The following is a 17,402-nucleotide window of genomic DNA, read 5'->3' as shown; positions in this document are numbered from 1 at the left end:
CTTGAGTTTAGATCCTGAAGTCTACGAGTGCAATGGTAACTTCTTTCATTATAATAAGCTACGATTTGTAATCGATCATGTCCAGTAAGTCTTATACAAGTTTAATAGACTGTATCAGATCGGTCGGAGTTTCCCAGACCATCCAAACTGTTCTTGAGTTTAGGTCCTGAAGTCAGCAGGTGTAACGGTAACTTCTTTCATCATACAAAGCTACGATTTGTAATCTATCATGTCCAGTAAGTGTTCTGAAAGTTCAATAGACAGTATCAGATCGGTCGGAATTTCCTAGGCCATCCAAACTGTTCTTGAGTTTAGATCCTAAAGTCTACGAGTGCAATGGTAACTTCTTTCATTATAATAAGCTACGATTTGTAATCGATCATGTCCAGTAAGTGTTCTGAAAGTTTAATAGACAGTATCAGAGCAGTCGGGATATCCTAGGTGATCTAAACTGTTCTTGAGTCTAGATCTTAAAGTCTACGGGTGTAACGGTAACTTTTTTCATTATACAAAACTACGATATGCAATCTATCATGTCCAGTAAATCTTCTGAATGTTCAACAGATAGTATCAGTTTAGTTGAAAGATCCTAGGTCATCCAAACTTAAGTGTAGATACTAAAATCTACGACTGTAACGGTAACTTCTTTCCTCATACAAAGCTACGATCAGAATTTTACTATATAAAGCTTCGATTTGTAATCTATCATGTCCAGTAAGTCTTCTAAAAGTTCAAAAGACAGTATCAGATCAGTCGGGATATCCTAGTTCATCCAAACTGTTCTTGAGGTAAAATTCTAAAGTCGACAGCTGTAACGGTAACTTTTTTCATTATACAAAGCTACGATTTGTAATGTATGATATACACTAAGTCTTCTGAAAGTTCCATAGAAAGTATCAGATCAGCCGAGATATCCTAGGTGAACCAAATTGTTCTTGAGTTCAGTTCCTAAAGCCTACGGTTGTAACGGTAACTTCTTACATTATAAAAAGCTACGATTTGTAATCGATCATGTCCCTTAGGTCTTGTGAAGGTTCAGTAGGCCGTATCAGATCGGTTGGGATATCCTAGGTCATCCAAACCATTCTTGAGATTAGATACAAAAGTCTACGGGTGCAACGGTAACTTTTTTCATTATACAAAACTACGATATGCAATCTATCATGTCCAGTAAAATCTTCTGAATAGACATCATCTAGGACAAAAGTTGCAGGTATTACATCCAATCCTAGAACATCATCAGATCAGCTGGGGTAATCCAAATTATTATGATGTATAAAATCTAGCATCAATAGCAATTGAAGTTTCTGTTTTGGCTCACAGAATATAATCAGAGACATAGCTTTGGGATATTCAGAATCGTACACACTGTCCGCACCGACTGCAATGAATTAGGTCAAACTACAATCCCAATTTATGCCCTTGGAAGTTACAAGAAATTTCCTAGGGACTTGCCACAGAAGTTCCCATAAGTCCTCGGAACTGGCCAAATAAGCCTTCGGAGCTTACCAGAAAACTTTCGGAGCTTGCCTGATAAGTCATTGGAACTTACTAGATACAACAATGAAACATTCTAGAAAAATTTTCGCATCTTTCTGGATAAGCCCTCAGAACTTACCAGCCAAGCTCTCGGGATTTGGCTGAGAATTTTACGGAAATTCCCAGACAAATGCCCGAAGCTAGCCGGACTTGTCTTCGGGGCTTGCCAGACAAGATCTTGGGACATGCCAAATAAGACGCTGTCCATTCACTACTTACTTAATTTTGGTCATCTCAGCCCTCCCCCTGGCATTCTTGAGAACACTGATTAACTAATTCGAATGACAATAGCTAACAAGTTTTAAAAAATCATGAATACCAACCCTCCTCCCACATCCTAAATTTAATACCCTGGGTATCAATATGTCTCGAAAACCCAGAATCAGTGGTGTTCAAGGCACTGGCTCTCAAGCCCGCAAATGGTGCCCCATAAGTCCTAAGGATCCTGATTAACAACCTATGGGATCTTGGACACACAAGAACTATGAATTGTGACTAATATCTTAGGAATCTTGGGGACTGGAAAAAAGTCATACTGAAGGATCTTGTCCGTCAAGACGTCCCGTGCATATGACTGACAAGTCATCCCGGTGACATAATCAAAAACTTGCTGTGGAAACTTTCTACAAGTGTCCCTGTGGAGTAGGCCCTTCACTTGCTTAGTCGTCCTACGAACTCTACACTGACAAAGCGTCCTGGATAGCCGGGGCCCGTGGCGTAGTTGGTCACACGTTCGCTTCATATGCGGATGGTCATGGGTTTGATTCCCAGCCCCGGCACTTGCAATTTTTCGTCAGTTGCTTTTCCCCCGAGAGCAACTGACACTGACCCTCTTCTGAGCCCCATGGCTCAAACGGACCCGGATACCTGGACATCGGCGAACTGCTACTCATAATGGACCCCCAATCGGACTGGAAAGGAACAACGGCCATCCATCAACATCCTTGTGCTCATCATTCTACTTGGTATAAAAATAGAAAAAGTGAAAGCAGCAGAAAGGCATAAAGTAGAATAGAATCTAGGCGCTGTACAAAATGTAAGTGCAGCTGTCAATTGAAATTGCTCACGTAGTGCCCCAGTGGACAATAGAGCTGTAAATTAGGTTAAGTGATTAAGAATAAAAAAAAAAGCGTCCTGGTGGACCTTGACTGACAAGCTGACTAATGGTAACCATGGTAAATCGTTCTGAAGCATCTTGACCAGCAAGTCAATGCTAGGGCCTTGCCAGGTGGGTTACGAGGACCAGTTCAACCATGTTCTGGGGATTAGTCCAGTCTTACTCTGGAAACTAGCTCAACAAATTATTGGGGACTGTTCTCAGTAATGGCCTTGGAGAGTAGCCCTGTCAGTGTTAGAGACTATGCCAGTCAAGTCCTGGAGACTAGGTCAGCCAAACCCTGGGGACTAGCCCTGTCAAAAACTGGGAATTTATCCTGTCCAGTCCTTGGACTATCCCAACCAAGCTCTGAGGACTAACTCAGTTAAGACCTGAGACTTGCCTAGTCCAGTTCTGGAGATTGGCCCATTTGAGTCTTGGGAAAATATGAGGACCAGTCTAGTCAAGGTCTGGAGAATAGCCCTATCAAGTTCCAGGGATTTGCCCGGTCAAGTCCTGGAGACCATTTCAATCAAATTCGTGGAAATCAGTCCTGCCAAGTACCAGGGATTTGCTTTATCAAATAATGAAGAATATCCCAACTAAGTCCTTGCGAATAGTCCTAGAAACTAGCCTTGTCACTACTAGGGAGAAGCCCATCCAATTCCTGAGTAATATTCCAGTCAAGTTCCAGGAACTAGTATTGAAGACTAGTCCAGTTAAACCCTGGAGATTAGCCCAGTCAAATTATTAAGAATATCCCTACAAAGTCCTTAGGAATAGCCCAGTCAAATCCTAGGATCTATTCGAGTAAATTCGAGGGAACACTAGCTCTTTTGATCCTGGAGGCTATTCCAGTCAAACTTCATGAACTAGGACACCCAAGTGCCAAGTCTTGAAACTAACTCAAGATTAGTCTTGAAGACTATTCTAGTCAAGTCTAGGAGACTATTTCAACCAAATTATGAGGACTAGCCCCGGTCAAGTCCTGGAGATAAACCCAGTCTACATCTGAATACTATACCAGTGAACTCGGAAACTACATAGTGAAGCGCAGTCAAATCCCCGGTCTATCCCAGCAAAATGCTGGAAACTAGTCCAGTCAAGTTCTAGGGGTTTTCCCAGTGAATCTCTGCAGAATAACCCTACCAAGTCCTTAGGAAAAGCCCTATCAAGTCAGAGGAACTAGCCCAGTAAGTTCGTAAGAGCTGGTCAAGTTCAATCCTGGAGACTAGCCCAGTTACAAGAACTAGGGCACTCGAGTCCTGAAGACTAGCCCACATAAGTTCTAAATACAATCCCATTTGAATCCTAGTGACAAAGTCCTGTAAACTAGCCCAGCCAAGTTCTACGACATTGCCCTGTCCAATCCTGAAGAATATCCCAAAAAGGCATCAGGAACAGCACAGTCAAGTCCTAGGAATTCGTCTAATAAATATATGGGAGGTAGCCCAGTTTCGTCCTGGAGACTATCCCAATCATGTTCCAGGAACTAGTTCAGTCAAGTTCCGAAGGCTATCCCAGTTAGGTCCTGGTGACTACCTTAATCAAGTCCAAAGGACTATACAAACCAAGTCTTCAGGAACAGCCCAATCGAGTCCTTGAGTTTGGCTCAGTCAAGTACAGTAGGTTAACCCAGTCAACTCCTGGGTACTATCCCAGTCAAGCCCAACTAAGTGTAGGAGGCTAACCCTCTTAAATCTCACAATTGATTCAACGGAAAGTCCCACATATACTCCCATCCAAGTCTGGCCTAGTTATGTCCTGAAAAGTAACCCTACTAAGTCTTGGTGATTGACCTAGCTTAGTTCTAGAGATCAGTCCAGTCAAGTCCCGTGAACTAGCCCAATCAAACCCTAAGGTTAATCGCAATCAAATACTGGGGAATATCCCAACTAAGTCCTAAGAACCATCCCAATCAGATCCTGAGGACAAGTCCAATCAAGTCCTGGAAACTAGCCCAGATAAGTCCTAGAAACTAGTCCAGTGAGTTCATGGGAACTAGTCCAGTTATATGGAAACTAGCTTAGGATTTTCCCCGCTAAACCTGAGGAAATCTCAACTAAGTCCTGAAGACTATCCCAGTTGAGTCCTGAAGACTAGCCTTATGAAGTCCAGGAGACTGACAAAGTCAAATTCTAAGTAATATCCCTACTATGTCCTGAAGACTAGCCCAGTCAAGTCCTATGAACTAGCCCAGAAAATTCATTTACACTAGCCCAGCCAAATCCTGGTATCTAGCTCAAGTTCTAGAAACTAGTCCAATAAAGTCGTAGGGATTTTTTCAGTCAAATCATGTGGAATATCTTAACAAAATCTTGAGGACTATCCCAGTCAACTCCTGGAAACTATCCTAGTGAAGTTCTAGGAACTAGCACATTTGAGTCCTCAAGACTGGCCCAGTCAAGCCTTCGGTTTGTTAAGTCAAATCCTGGATAATATCCCAACTGAGTCCTGAAGACCGTCCCAGCCAAGTCCTGGGGACTAGTTTAGTAAAATCCTGATAATTATCTCATGTCCTAGAAACAAACCTAGTTAAGTCCTAGGATCAGCCCATTCAAATACTGGGGACTAGTCCAGAAGTTCTGTGGACTAGCTGAGTCAAGTCCTGTGATCTAGCCCAGCTAATGCCTGTGAACTAGTCCAGTAATGTTCTGGGAATTTTCCGTTAAGCCCTAGAAGCTCGTCAGTCAATAGCTGAGAATTTCTGCCAAGTCCTGAGTACTAGCCCCTGTTAACTATCCTAGAGTTTTGGAAAATAGCCCAATTAAGTCGTGCAGACTAGCCCAATCAAGTCCTAAAACCGAACCCGGAGAAGTCTAGTGAGGACTAGTGCAGTCAAGTCCTGAGGATTAGCCCATGCCTAGTTCAGTCTAGTCCTGGGAACTATCCCAAGCACATTATGGAGACTGGTCCAGTCAAGCTTAGTGCTCTAGCCCAGTCAAGTATTGTGAACTAGTCTAGTCAAGGAGTCTTGGGGGCGTGCCTGCCCAACCCTGAGGATTTGCCGGTTAATTTATTGTACGAAACGTGACATCAAATCTTGCAAAATTGTTTGGCAAGTCATCGGGACTTGCATAGAAATTTTCTTAGAATTTGCCAGTTATGATTTCGGAAACAAGTTCGAAAGACTTGTCCAGTAAGTCCGGAAGACTTGCCCAATGATGTCCGGAAAACTTGTCCGGGAGACTTGCCCAGCAAGTCCGGAAGACTTTTCCAAGCAAGTCCGAAAGACTTGCCTAAGAAAGCCGAAAGACTTCCCCAAGAAAGCCAAAAGACTTGCCTCAGCAAGTCTGGAAGAATTACCTAACCAAGTCCGGAAGACGTGCCCAAGCAAGTCCAGGAGCCTTCCCTAAGCAAGTCCAGCAGACTTGCCCAAAATCCGGATGACTTGCCCAAGTAAGTTCGGAAGTCTTACCCAAGCTAGTCCGGAAAACTTGCCGAAGCAAGTCCGGAAGGCTTGCACAAGCAAGTCCAGAAGATTTGCCCAAGCAAGTCCAAAAGACTTGCCCAAGCAAGTCCGGAACACTTGCCCAAACAAATCCGCAAGACTTGCCTAGCAAGTCCGCAAGACCTGCCCAGCATGTACGCAAGATATGCCCAGCAAGTCCAGAAGACTTGCCCAAGCAAGACCGGAAGACTTGCCCTAGCGAGTCCGAAAGACTTGCCCAAGCAATTTCGGACGACTTGCCCAAGCAAGTCCGGAAGATTTGCCCAAGCAAGTCCGGAAAACTTGCCCAAGCAAGTCCGGAAGACTTGCCCAAGCAAGACCGGAAGACTTACCCAGCAAGTCAATAAGATTTTTTTTTAATTTCTTTGTATTTGTGAATAAAGTCAATAAGACTTGCCCAAGCAAGTCCGGAAGACTTTTTCAAGCAAGTCCGGAAGACTTGCTCAAGCAAGTCCGGAAGACTTGCTCAAGCAAGTCCGGAAGACTTGCTCAAGCAAGTCCGGAAGACTTGCCCAAGCAAGTCCGGAAGACTTGCTCAAGCAAGTCCGGAAGACTTGCCCAAGCAAGTCCGGAAGACTTGCCCAAGCAAGTCCGGAAGACTTGCCCAAGCAAGTCCGGAAGACTTGCCCAAGCAAGACCGCAATACTTACCCAGCAAGTCAATAAGACTTGCCCAAGCAAGTCCGGAAGACTTGCCCAAGCAAGACCGCAAGACTTACCCAGCAAGTCAATAAGACTTGCCCAAGCAAGTCCGGAAGACTTGCTCAAGCAAGTCCGGAAGACTTGCTCAAGCAAGTCCGGAAGGCTTGCTCTAGCAAGTCCGGAAGACTTGCCCAAGCAAGTCCGGAAGACTTGCTCAAGCAAGTCCGGAAGACTTGCCCAAGCAAGTCCGGAAGACTTGCCCAAGTAAGTCCGGAAGACTTGCCCAAGCAAGACCGCAAGACTTACCCAGCAAGTCAATAAGACTTGCCCAAGCAAGTCCGGAAGACTTGCTCAAGCAAGTCCGGAAGACTTGCTCAAGCAAGTCCGGAAGACTTGCTCAAGCAAGTCCGGAAGACTTGCTCAAGCAAGTCCGGAAGGCTTGCTCTAGCAAGTCCGGAAGACTTGCCCAAGCAAGTCCGGAAGACTTGCCCAAGCAAGGTCGAAAAACTTGCCCAAGCAAGTCCACAACACTTGCCCAAGAAAGTCCGTAAGGCTAGCCCAAGCAAGTTCGAAAGATTTGTTCAAGCAAATCCGAAAGACTTGTCCAGTCAAATCCGGAAAAAGTTAAAACGGAAGATTTACTCAGTAAATCCGAAAGACTTGCAAAAGCAGAAGAAGTCCAGAAGATTTGTATAGCAAGTTCGGAACTCGAATCGTTTAAGATTTAGGCACACTGCCAGACGAAATATTGGGTTCTAAAGGCGCGGATCTAAAACTTACCCCTCGCTCTGGTAGATCTCCATCGACGAGTTCAGCTCCGATAACTGTTCCTTCAGCAGCTGCAGATTGGAGTTCACGAAGCTCAGCTCCAGTGCCACCGTGTCCTTCAGCTTCTTGTTGGTGGTGGCTTTGAACAGGTTCTCGGCTCCGGCTCGCAACCGGAGCTCCTTGTTGATTTCCTGGTTCAGCTTACACCGGCGACTCTGCAGTTTGCCCCGGCAGGTCGCAGCCCTCGGGTCGGAACCCTGTAAATGAAAAAAAAACAGGAAAGATTGAGGTTAGTACAGTTTATCAGTGCAGCGATATCGGATCGATCAATAAACCTGTTGCGTAAAATTTTCGCGAACGAAACGGTCGTAAAATCGAAGCAGGCTGCGAACCTTCTCCACCGAACAGGGTGGAGGACTGCGCAATCAAAGCAGGCGCAGCAGCACCCCGTTTCTGGGCCCATAAACCATCGTAGCATAAACATGTCAATCTCGCGTCGTCGGTCCGATTTCATCCGCGATCGCAGATCAATGCTCAATGCAATGGGGTAAAGTATGTAGCATAAAAAAATGGACTGGCTCTCCTTGACGGACGAGCTTTGGATAGGCACACCACAATTCGCGTGAATGGTATGGCATTCTCGTTTTTTTCGCTTTTGTCAGACCCAGAAGTGCTTTAGCCCGAGCTATAATCGTTGAACAGTGGTAGCAAAGCTAATAATAGGGTTGTAAAGGACTGATGTCACTAATTGGGGTAGAGAAGTCTCGATCGAAAACTAAGGATTAAAATTCAGTTTGACAACTATTTTTTATGGAACTTTCATGACTACCTGTAATTGTTTTATTTTGAGTTTTATTTTGTTTAAACGTTTCTAGGACCCCATTATCGCACCCAGTTCGATTCTGGGGACCATTCGTCGGTCGCCCATATCGTCGTAATAGGATAGTTCAAGTAGACTATTTGAGTTGTTTCAGTAGTGATCGAGTTGTTTTTTTTTCGTATGCACCATGCATAGCAGGCCACATTCCTTCACGTGTTTTGACTAATGACAGCCAACCAGCCAACCAACCAAACGCACGTAAACAGAAGTAGAGCTGCCTGCAGCACCGCACAGTAGGCTTTGTCTGTTGTGCGGGAGTTCGAACTTCGAACACGTATTTATATGGCAAAAAAAAACAAGAGTGTGCGGGGGAACTATGGCAACCAACTGAGTACACTCGGCGACGGAGGAGGTTATGTGATCTGTTTGGCGATAAGGTAGAAGCAAAAAACTTGAGTTTATTTGAACGATTTTGCACTGATCCACTCTTTGGATCGGCGTTTTGGCTGCAAGAAAATAAAAATACACCCAAGTGGTCGTTTGAAGTGCATTGCACTTCATCACACTCCGATAGCTCACACTGAAAAAATAAATCACATATCACATGGAAAATTTCCATTAGTTTGGCTATATAACTGTTATTGGATTTTCCGATGAAAATTTCTTTGGAAATTTCACATGAAATCGATACGGTATATGGAAAACATTAGGAAATCACATAACTTCTATTGGAAAATCACATAACTTCGCAAAATCTATGTGATATTCCCATATAATTCAATGGATACGCGTATGGAAACAGTCCATGTGAAAAGCAGATGAAAACAATGTGAAAACTTTATTCAGTGCATAAGCCTGCTATAAAACATCTCTGATTTTTCCTCAAAAAAGCAGCAAATATTTAGGAAACAGCCAATCAGATCAGCAATGACTCACAAATCGGCACCTCAACTGCGCCTAATAAAATCAAATTTGATCTGTCTCGCCCCTTTCGTTTTCACTGACTTCTCTCTCTTCCTTACTGCGATCGATTGGATCGATCGCTTCGGCGCCAGTCGCAGCCTGCTTCGATCCGAATTTATTTTCAGTTCGCACCTTTATTTTCGCACAAATCGATTTCGAAATAAATCGAAGGCTCTTCTTTTTCTGTGTCAATGGCGAAACGGGCGAGCGGTAGGTAATTGGCGTCAATTGGTGAAAAGTACCAATATTTAGCGAGTATTACCCGGCGTCCGAATGGCCGGCACCGTACGCAGATGATAAGTGAAAGTCTTTGTTGTTGATTTTGTATCTTACTTTTTTGGTGATTGCTGACATTGTGATTAAGAACTTGATCAGCGTTGTTTCAAATATGATCATAAGATTTGTATACCACATAGCAGACAAACTTTTATTTTATTAATTTTCTTGAGCAGACTTATCATGGCAAGCTGTGACAGGTAATGTCAGAACAGGGTTTTCCGACCAGGCCCGGATTTAAGGGGGGGCAAAGGGGGCAAGTGCCCCGGGCCCCCCGATTAGAGGGGCCCCCCAAGAATCTATAAGCATTATACTTGGCATTATATATTTTGCTCAACGAATCCATAAAAATGCACAGCAAAGACGATCATATTTATTGTATGTCCAAGAGTTGTTATAATTGGGTTCTTTAAGGGTATCCAGATTGTTTATAATCTGAAATCGAAATCCAAAATTTCATAATTTTGAGAGCATTGGAACTATTTGCAGATTGGATTCAAAGTTTTGGTGGGATTTTTTTTTCTTTTTGGTTAAAGCTGCAATTCTAAAGTCATAAGACTATTTTGTCAATTTATGTTTAAAAAAAAAAATGATCTTTTGATTAAACTGAAAAACAGTATTTTAATTGCTTAACAATTCAATTGTTTTGAGGCTGCTTGATTGCAGCAAATTCAGCTCTAGAGATATATTACAGTATTCAACGATTTAGTGAAACGATGTTTTTGATTTATTTTGGTATACGCGAGAATTTCCAAAACCCATTTGAAAGTTGTTGTTGAGATCAGAAATCAGAAAAATTACTTATGTACTTATTTATGTTAAAATTGCTGCACAAAAGTGTCTCTAAACAGAGTACGTTAAAAGATCTTAAACAATACTTGTAATGAATTGATTTCAAAATATGATCGTATAATTCTGAAAACAACTATTTAATATCCATCTGCACAAGTTCATTGAGGACAGATGTTATCATGGGAAATATAAGATAATGATTCCTGTTAAATTCGGGTTAGTTTTGAAAATTCAGTTTCAAGAAACATCTCGGAACAGTGGGTTTACACATCTGTTTCACAGTTTTTTTTTAGAATTTATTGTCAAAGTTGCTCCTTGGCGTACTAACTTTGTTCAATCAGAATCTTAAAATACTCGTAGAATATTGCAATCCTAATGAAAAGTTCTCCACATTCCTAGGTATCAAAATGAATACTAGGTTCTAGAATTTGCATAAGTCTTATGAATTCGAATGAATGTAATATATGTAATACCTATCTGAATAAGATGTCATTTACGCTGTCAATTTGAATGTGGTATCTTGATGATTTAGCAAAAATATTAAAATAAATGTTCGTTTTTTTTTCTTTATTTGAATAATATGTCGTCATTTTTTGAGAACTGCATTGTTGAAAGTACACTTTTATAGGACATCGGTAGTAAGTAATATTCGGCCTGAATATTTCCTACAATAATACAATATCATTTAAAATAATGCAAAATAATGATAAAATAATAGTTTGAATGAACAAAATAGTTGTGTGACTTAGTGTTTTTCCTGAATCGCAAAAAAAGAAACATTAATAATATAAAAAATACGAACAACATTGAAAACAAAAAGTTTAAAAATCTTCAAAATCCTGCTTTTGGGGGCCCACTTTATAGGGTTTGCCCCGGGCCCCCCGAAGGTTAAATCCGGCACTGTTTCCGACGAAACTAATCGAGATGACATACTCGTAATTAGACTTGTGCGCCACCACCACGCCGCGCCACCGTCACCGAAGTTTTTTCTACCCCGCCGCCACCAGTTAAATTGACCTCACACTTAACAAATTCTTGGCATTTTCTTTAAAAAAATCATGGCAAATTACGTATGACATTCTTGGAGGATTTAGGGTAAACAGGTATAATATGCCCCCCCTAAGCAGAAATGGCAATATATCTGAAACTGGCGCCTTATTCCATCTATTGTTCACTGCAAATCGTTGTTACTAAAGTTAGTGAAGTGTTGCATACGAACTTGGCCTTTGGAGATGTGGCTATGGAAGCTTTGAAACGTTTTTCGAAAACGTTCCAAAATTTGCCTTTTCAAAACAAACGGGGCAATACGCCCCATCAAACGAAAAACATCCAGCCCCGTGATAAAACTGTCCCAGGGGATAATTCCACTACATGCTTATCCTAGGAGGGTCTTTCAACAAGTGTTTAACTGCATAAAAGTTGCAAAGTAACACAAGCGAACAGAACTAGCTTCGTTTACAATGAAATCAGCTCACAAGATGTAAAAAATTACGCCAAAAGCCTCGATTTCAGACTTTTTGATATTGTTATTGCTTTTTTGTACCAATCCACTAACGGACCAGCTTGATGGCAATAGTTCTTCAATATTTGAGATTTCTAATCGATCACGCATGCGAAAGGCGCCTGAATCGCTAGAAAATGAAGAGGGGCGTTTTGCCCCGGTGGGGCGCATTATACCCTTTTACCCTACGTCGATATTATTTATGACTTATTTATAAATCCTATTGCAGATTCCCGGGTTACCTTCTGTAAACCTAATGGTTGGGGCTTTGAATAACCTATCTGATGATGGATAATCGAGCATGGTGATCTAGTGACTACCGCTTCTAGTTCATATACAAAGGGCCCTGGGTTCAATCCCTGGCTCGTCCTTTTCCTCCTACTTCGTATCTTTCTATTTATCTACTTCTCTATACTCTCTTCTATACACAAACACATACATCAAATGTATAAACGTATGTTCATTTCCATCGCGGATTGACAAAAAAGCCGATCCTTAACCCCTGAATCCCTACGCCAAAAAATATATACTTCTTCAAAAAATCTTCTAAACAATCTTTTAGAAACATTTTTGCCTTAAAAGCCTGCTTCTCAAATTTGTGTATATTACTTTGTTGAACCTAAATCCTCCATATAATTTTGATAAGGATTTCAGAAATTCCAACTACAATCTCAGGAATTTCCATGGGATTCTTTCAGATTTTCCTCCGGTCATACTTTTTAGAATATCTCCAGGGATTTCTACAGGAAGTATATAGAAAATTTGTTCATGGATTCCTTCTAAAACTTCTTCAGGAATTTCCTCAGAAATATCTCCATTGACTTCGTAGTTTAAGTTTAAAGATATCTTCAGAGATTCCTCCAGGAATTCTCCTAGATATTCCTCTTCAGTTTTTATACAGAAGTACTTTAAGAAATAACATGAAAAATACTGGAGTATTTTTTTTATTCCTGAAGGAATTTTCAAGTGAATCCCTTAAGATACCTCTGAAGATTCCTGGAAGAAACTTTTGGAAATTTGAAGAGATTCCCGTACGAAATTCTCTGAAACAATTTGCGAAGTAATCGTTGGAAGAGTTCCTGGAGGAATATCTGTAGGAGTTTCTTGAAATGGCTTTGGAAGCATTCCTAGAAGAATTTTATGAGAAACTTTTGGAAGAATTAAAGGAACAATTTCTTTAGGTGTTTCTGAAAAAATCCCCGAAGGGATTTCCACAGAAACCCTTCTTTATATAAATCTTGAAAAACTCTGCAGTGATTCCGAGAATTTTTTTTTAGATATTCCAAGAATCCTGAGGTAAATTCTGAAGGAATCCGTGATGGATTGCCGAAAAATTTTCCGAAAAAAAAACCCTGAAGAAAGGCCACAATAAATCCCAAAAGAAGTTTATGATGCAACCCTTGGTGAAATAGGAATGTCTGCGAATCTTCTAGGAAACTCCCTGGATGAACTTGTAGAAGAATTGAAAACTTTCTAGAAGACTTTCTGAAGGAATGCTTGCGAGAATTCCCGTAGGAATTTCTGAAAAGAACTCTGGAGGAACCTTTCGGGGAACTCCAACAAAACTTTCAGAAAGCATTCCAGCTAAAAAAAATCGGAATTTCTTGAAAGAATCTCTTGGGGAATTACTGATAAAATAACTGGAAGAATATTTGACGAAACATCTGAAAGAATCCTCGTGGGAACTCTATTTGAATATGCTAAGGAATTCCTGCATAACATCAATTTTTGAAGATACAGGAATATTTGAAGAAATGCCTGTAAGAGTTTGTCGAGAAATTTATAGATGAAATGCTGGTAAAATCCAATTTACCTGAGAGCGAAACCGTGTAAAAATCTGTATCGCATACAAAAAACAATAACTTTCGTCATACATATGGTATCCCCGTTTCAAGATAGTAAGAGCAGAAAGAGCAATGAATCCATCGCAGCAAGAAAACAACAACACAAAGAGAGTGAAATTGCTGAAACGGCGCAGGAAAGCGTGGATCGGAACGAAATGCGGAAGATTTATGACACTGGCAATGATGCATGGCACAGGGACTGCGCCATGTACGATGACCAGATATTTGCTGACAGACAAAGCAATGGTGGAAGCCACGTACAAGGAATACTTCGACAATCTGTTGAATGGTGACAAATAAGGTGTACTCAGGAACAGGATAAACATAGTTGGCGACGGTCAAGCAGTAGTGGAATCATCAACATTGGATGAGGTTCGGAAGATTTCTGAAAGGAGCTGAAAAGCCACAAGGTTGCTGGAAACGGTTAGATCGCAGTCGGACTTTCCAATTCCGAAAGCGAGCAGCAGCAGCATCAATCAAACCATAATATCCTTAAAAAGAGCAGGATTATGGAGAATTGGTTGATTGGATGGCCTCCCTTATGTCTAATCTACAGAAAAGCGCACAGATTAGAATGTGATAATTAAAGAGGGATTGCAATTATAAATTCGGCGCACAACATACTGTTGCATGTCCTGTTTATCAGACTGAGATCTCTCGAGTTTCGGTCTGCGAATAACAGGCTGCTTTTCGTGAAGGCCGATCAATGACGGATCAGATATTCATAACCTGCGGACGATCCTAGACACACATTCGTTTTAATGTAGCGTACGATTCATTAAATTGACATGAGCTTCAGCAGATAAAGTCAGAACATGGTCTTCCGGTCAAACTAGTTGGGTTGTTACACGCAACGCTGTATTGATCAAAGTCAAGAATTCGGATGACAGACGAAGCGTGTACCTCGTTTGAGACCGTTTTGGATGTATTGGAGCAGAGTGCTACACTTCCAAATTTGCTGTTCGACATTGAAAAGTGAGGTTTTTAGGGGCATTTTAGGGCTTCCAGGGTACACCAGGAGGTTTCAGGGGCATTTTAGAGACCGTTCTAGAGTGTTTCAGAGTGGATTTCGCATGTCTCAAGAAGGGGTTTCAAGAGCTTTTCGAACAGGTGTCAAGATAATTTTAGTAGCGTTTTAGGGGCATTTATAGAATGCTTCAGGGGTGCTTCAAAGGGTTCAGGAGCGTTTGAAGGGATTTAAGGTGGCTTCAAGGAGGCCTGAAGCCCCCAGCGCCGAACCTAAAACGTCCTTCCAACCCCTTGCAACACTCCTCTGAAGATCCCCTTGATGCCTTCTAAAACACTATTAAAATCCGTTATCTCTTTAAACGGCCTGAAATTCCTTATGACTTCTTGAAATGGCTTTAAAACCCCTTGACGGCCCTTGATACTCCCCTGGAAACGTCACTGAAATCTTTTGAAACGCCCTGAAACCAAAAACAAACAGATATACCACTCAAATCGCTCGCATCTGTCATGGTGGCGCTGCTGTTTCTACATAACGTCTCACTTTTGGAGAGAAATGAACGCGACGCCGATCAATGTTTACATAAAATGACTCAATCATGAACCTTTATTCATCTTTCATGAATGGGTAACGCCACGGGGGAGTCGTCACCTGCTAAATTATTACATCGAGCCGAGGGATAGTACACCTGCAAACGAATGCTTCGGATTGTGCATTATAGAGCTTCTAAGTAATATGTCTGTTTGTCTGTGGTTTTACGACAAAATTAATCGGGCTGACACACTTGCAATGCTCTAAAGCCTGTATCCGCAATAATCGGGACACAGAAATACGGCTGTAACTCTGGCATGAATCAATAAAATTGTCAAAAAAAACTGACTGAATACTCTTTGATGTTTGTTTATTATTTGTGCCAAATTTAATAAAAATCGGTACATTACTTTCAATTGTAGCTCAAAAACAAAACGACGTGCGTTTAAGCATTTTGTACAGACACGGCCAATTTTCATCTATATGACAGATGGTTATTTTGCGCTACAGACCAGAGTACTGCAAGGATAATAACGAAATTTTATAGGCAGTTGTGATACACACAAAGGCACTTTCATACAAAATTTCATCAACATTGATCAACTGGTTTGAAAGCTACCAGTGTTGATAGGAGTGAGTGTTAGTGGAAATTTTTCGTGTTTTTCATATGAGCTGTTAGCCTATTCATAACTTTTGAATTTCTCGGCCGATTTCCATGAAATTTTCACAGAAGATAGTTGATTATGTGCATATTATGCCTGCAAAATTTCATGATTTTTGGAATTGTACTTGAAACAGTACATTCGAAACAAAAAGGGATGCTCTGTCATTCCTGTCCAAAGGGCTAAAATCACGATTAGTTCCAAAACATGTTTTAATCATAAAATTGTTGATAGTGCATCGATTTTTTTGAAATTTTGTACATGCAAGGAAGGTATATCGAGAGGTTTGTGCTCAAAATTTCAGCCATTTACATGACCAATTTCAAAAGTTACAGCGCCGACATGCTAAAGTAGGTGCTGTACAAAATTCATTTGCGTACGTTCTGCTGTTTCATTGCTACAACAAAAAGTACTGCGACGATTTACATGAAATTTTGCAGGTGAAATGAACACATGTTAAGATGTTCCCAGACCAAATTTGAGACATTTTAGTGTATCCATTGCAGAGTTACAGACGTATTTCTGTGTCCCGATTATTGCGGATACAGGCTTTATGAATTGAAACCAAGTTCTGTTGTGATCTTTGTACGAATCTTTGTGTAATTTCTGAACCAACAGATAGATTTCGCATACAGAACAATCTCTGCTAGATAAATCGTTTTAAATACTAAGTGAGAGAATTCTCATATAGAATGTAGAAGTGAAAATACGGAAGACTCTGGTGGGCTAACCACTTAGTGTGAATGCCGGAAGGAAAAGACAAGTTCGAGATAAGATTAAGTTTGAAGAAGTTGAATGAACATTACTCAAACCGTCAAAGATGGAGCTCTACTCTATCTGCAATGACAAACCGACAAACAGACGATACACTGGCAAAATATACCGAATCCAGAATACCGCTCAGCTGATTCGATAAGGAGTGTTAACAAATGACGAGTGAAAAGAATGTCGCCAGCAGTTGACTGTTAGTGGTCGATATAGCCAGTTCAACTGAGAGCAGTACAGGGCAAAGATGCCAGATAATTTCTAGAAAAATCTTTATCTTCCGTTCAATCCTATATCCTGAATTTTGAGCAGCTATTTTGGATTTAAGTTCGCCATCTTGAATATTCTGGTGGTTATTTTTAGACTCCGGACCGGACATCTTCTATCTTCTATATCGAATATACCCATATTTCATGATTTTGGAGCATAAACCTCCGCTTACCAGTCGCCATCTTGAATTTAGAGCCGCCATCTTGGATATTCTGGTCTCCATTTTTGAACTCCCGTCATCTTCTCTATACCAAATATACCCATATTGCATGGTTTAATAGCATAAAACTCCATTAAATAGTCGCATTCTTCAATTTGGAGCCGCCCAAGGAGCCGTCATCTTGGATTTTAGACCGCCATCTTGGATATTCTGATCGCCATTTTTGGAGTTCAGACATCTTCTCTATGCCAAATATACCCCATGGTTTAGAGCCAAAAACGCCATTAAACAACCGCCATCTTGACTTTGGAACCGCCATCTTGAATATTATGGTCGCCATTTTTGGACTCCTGACA

General features: G+C 41.2%; 1 protein-coding gene across 4 annotated transcripts in view; it reads right to left on the bottom strand.

The window, feature by feature from the left end:
• LOC109431170 (rhophilin-2) overlaps positions 1-17,402 on the bottom strand; it is a 280,237-nt gene that overhangs the window by 55,206 nt on the left and 207,629 nt on the right. For all 4 annotated transcript variants that reach the window (XM_062844120.1, XM_062844119.1, XM_062844123.1 and 1 more), the window contains one exon: positions 7,508-7,752. In XM_062844120.1, coding sequence (XP_062700104.1) covers positions 7,508-7,752 — 245 coding nt within the window. The remainder of the gene's footprint in view (positions 1-7,507; positions 7,753-17,402) is intronic.

Source organism: Aedes albopictus, chromosome 1 (assembly GCF_035046485.1).
Source record: "Aedes albopictus strain Foshan chromosome 1, AalbF5, whole genome shotgun sequence".
In the NCBI taxonomy this organism is placed as follows: domain Eukaryota; kingdom Metazoa; phylum Arthropoda; class Insecta; order Diptera; family Culicidae; genus Aedes; species Aedes albopictus.
This window is presented reverse-complemented; position numbering and strand designations above follow the sequence as displayed.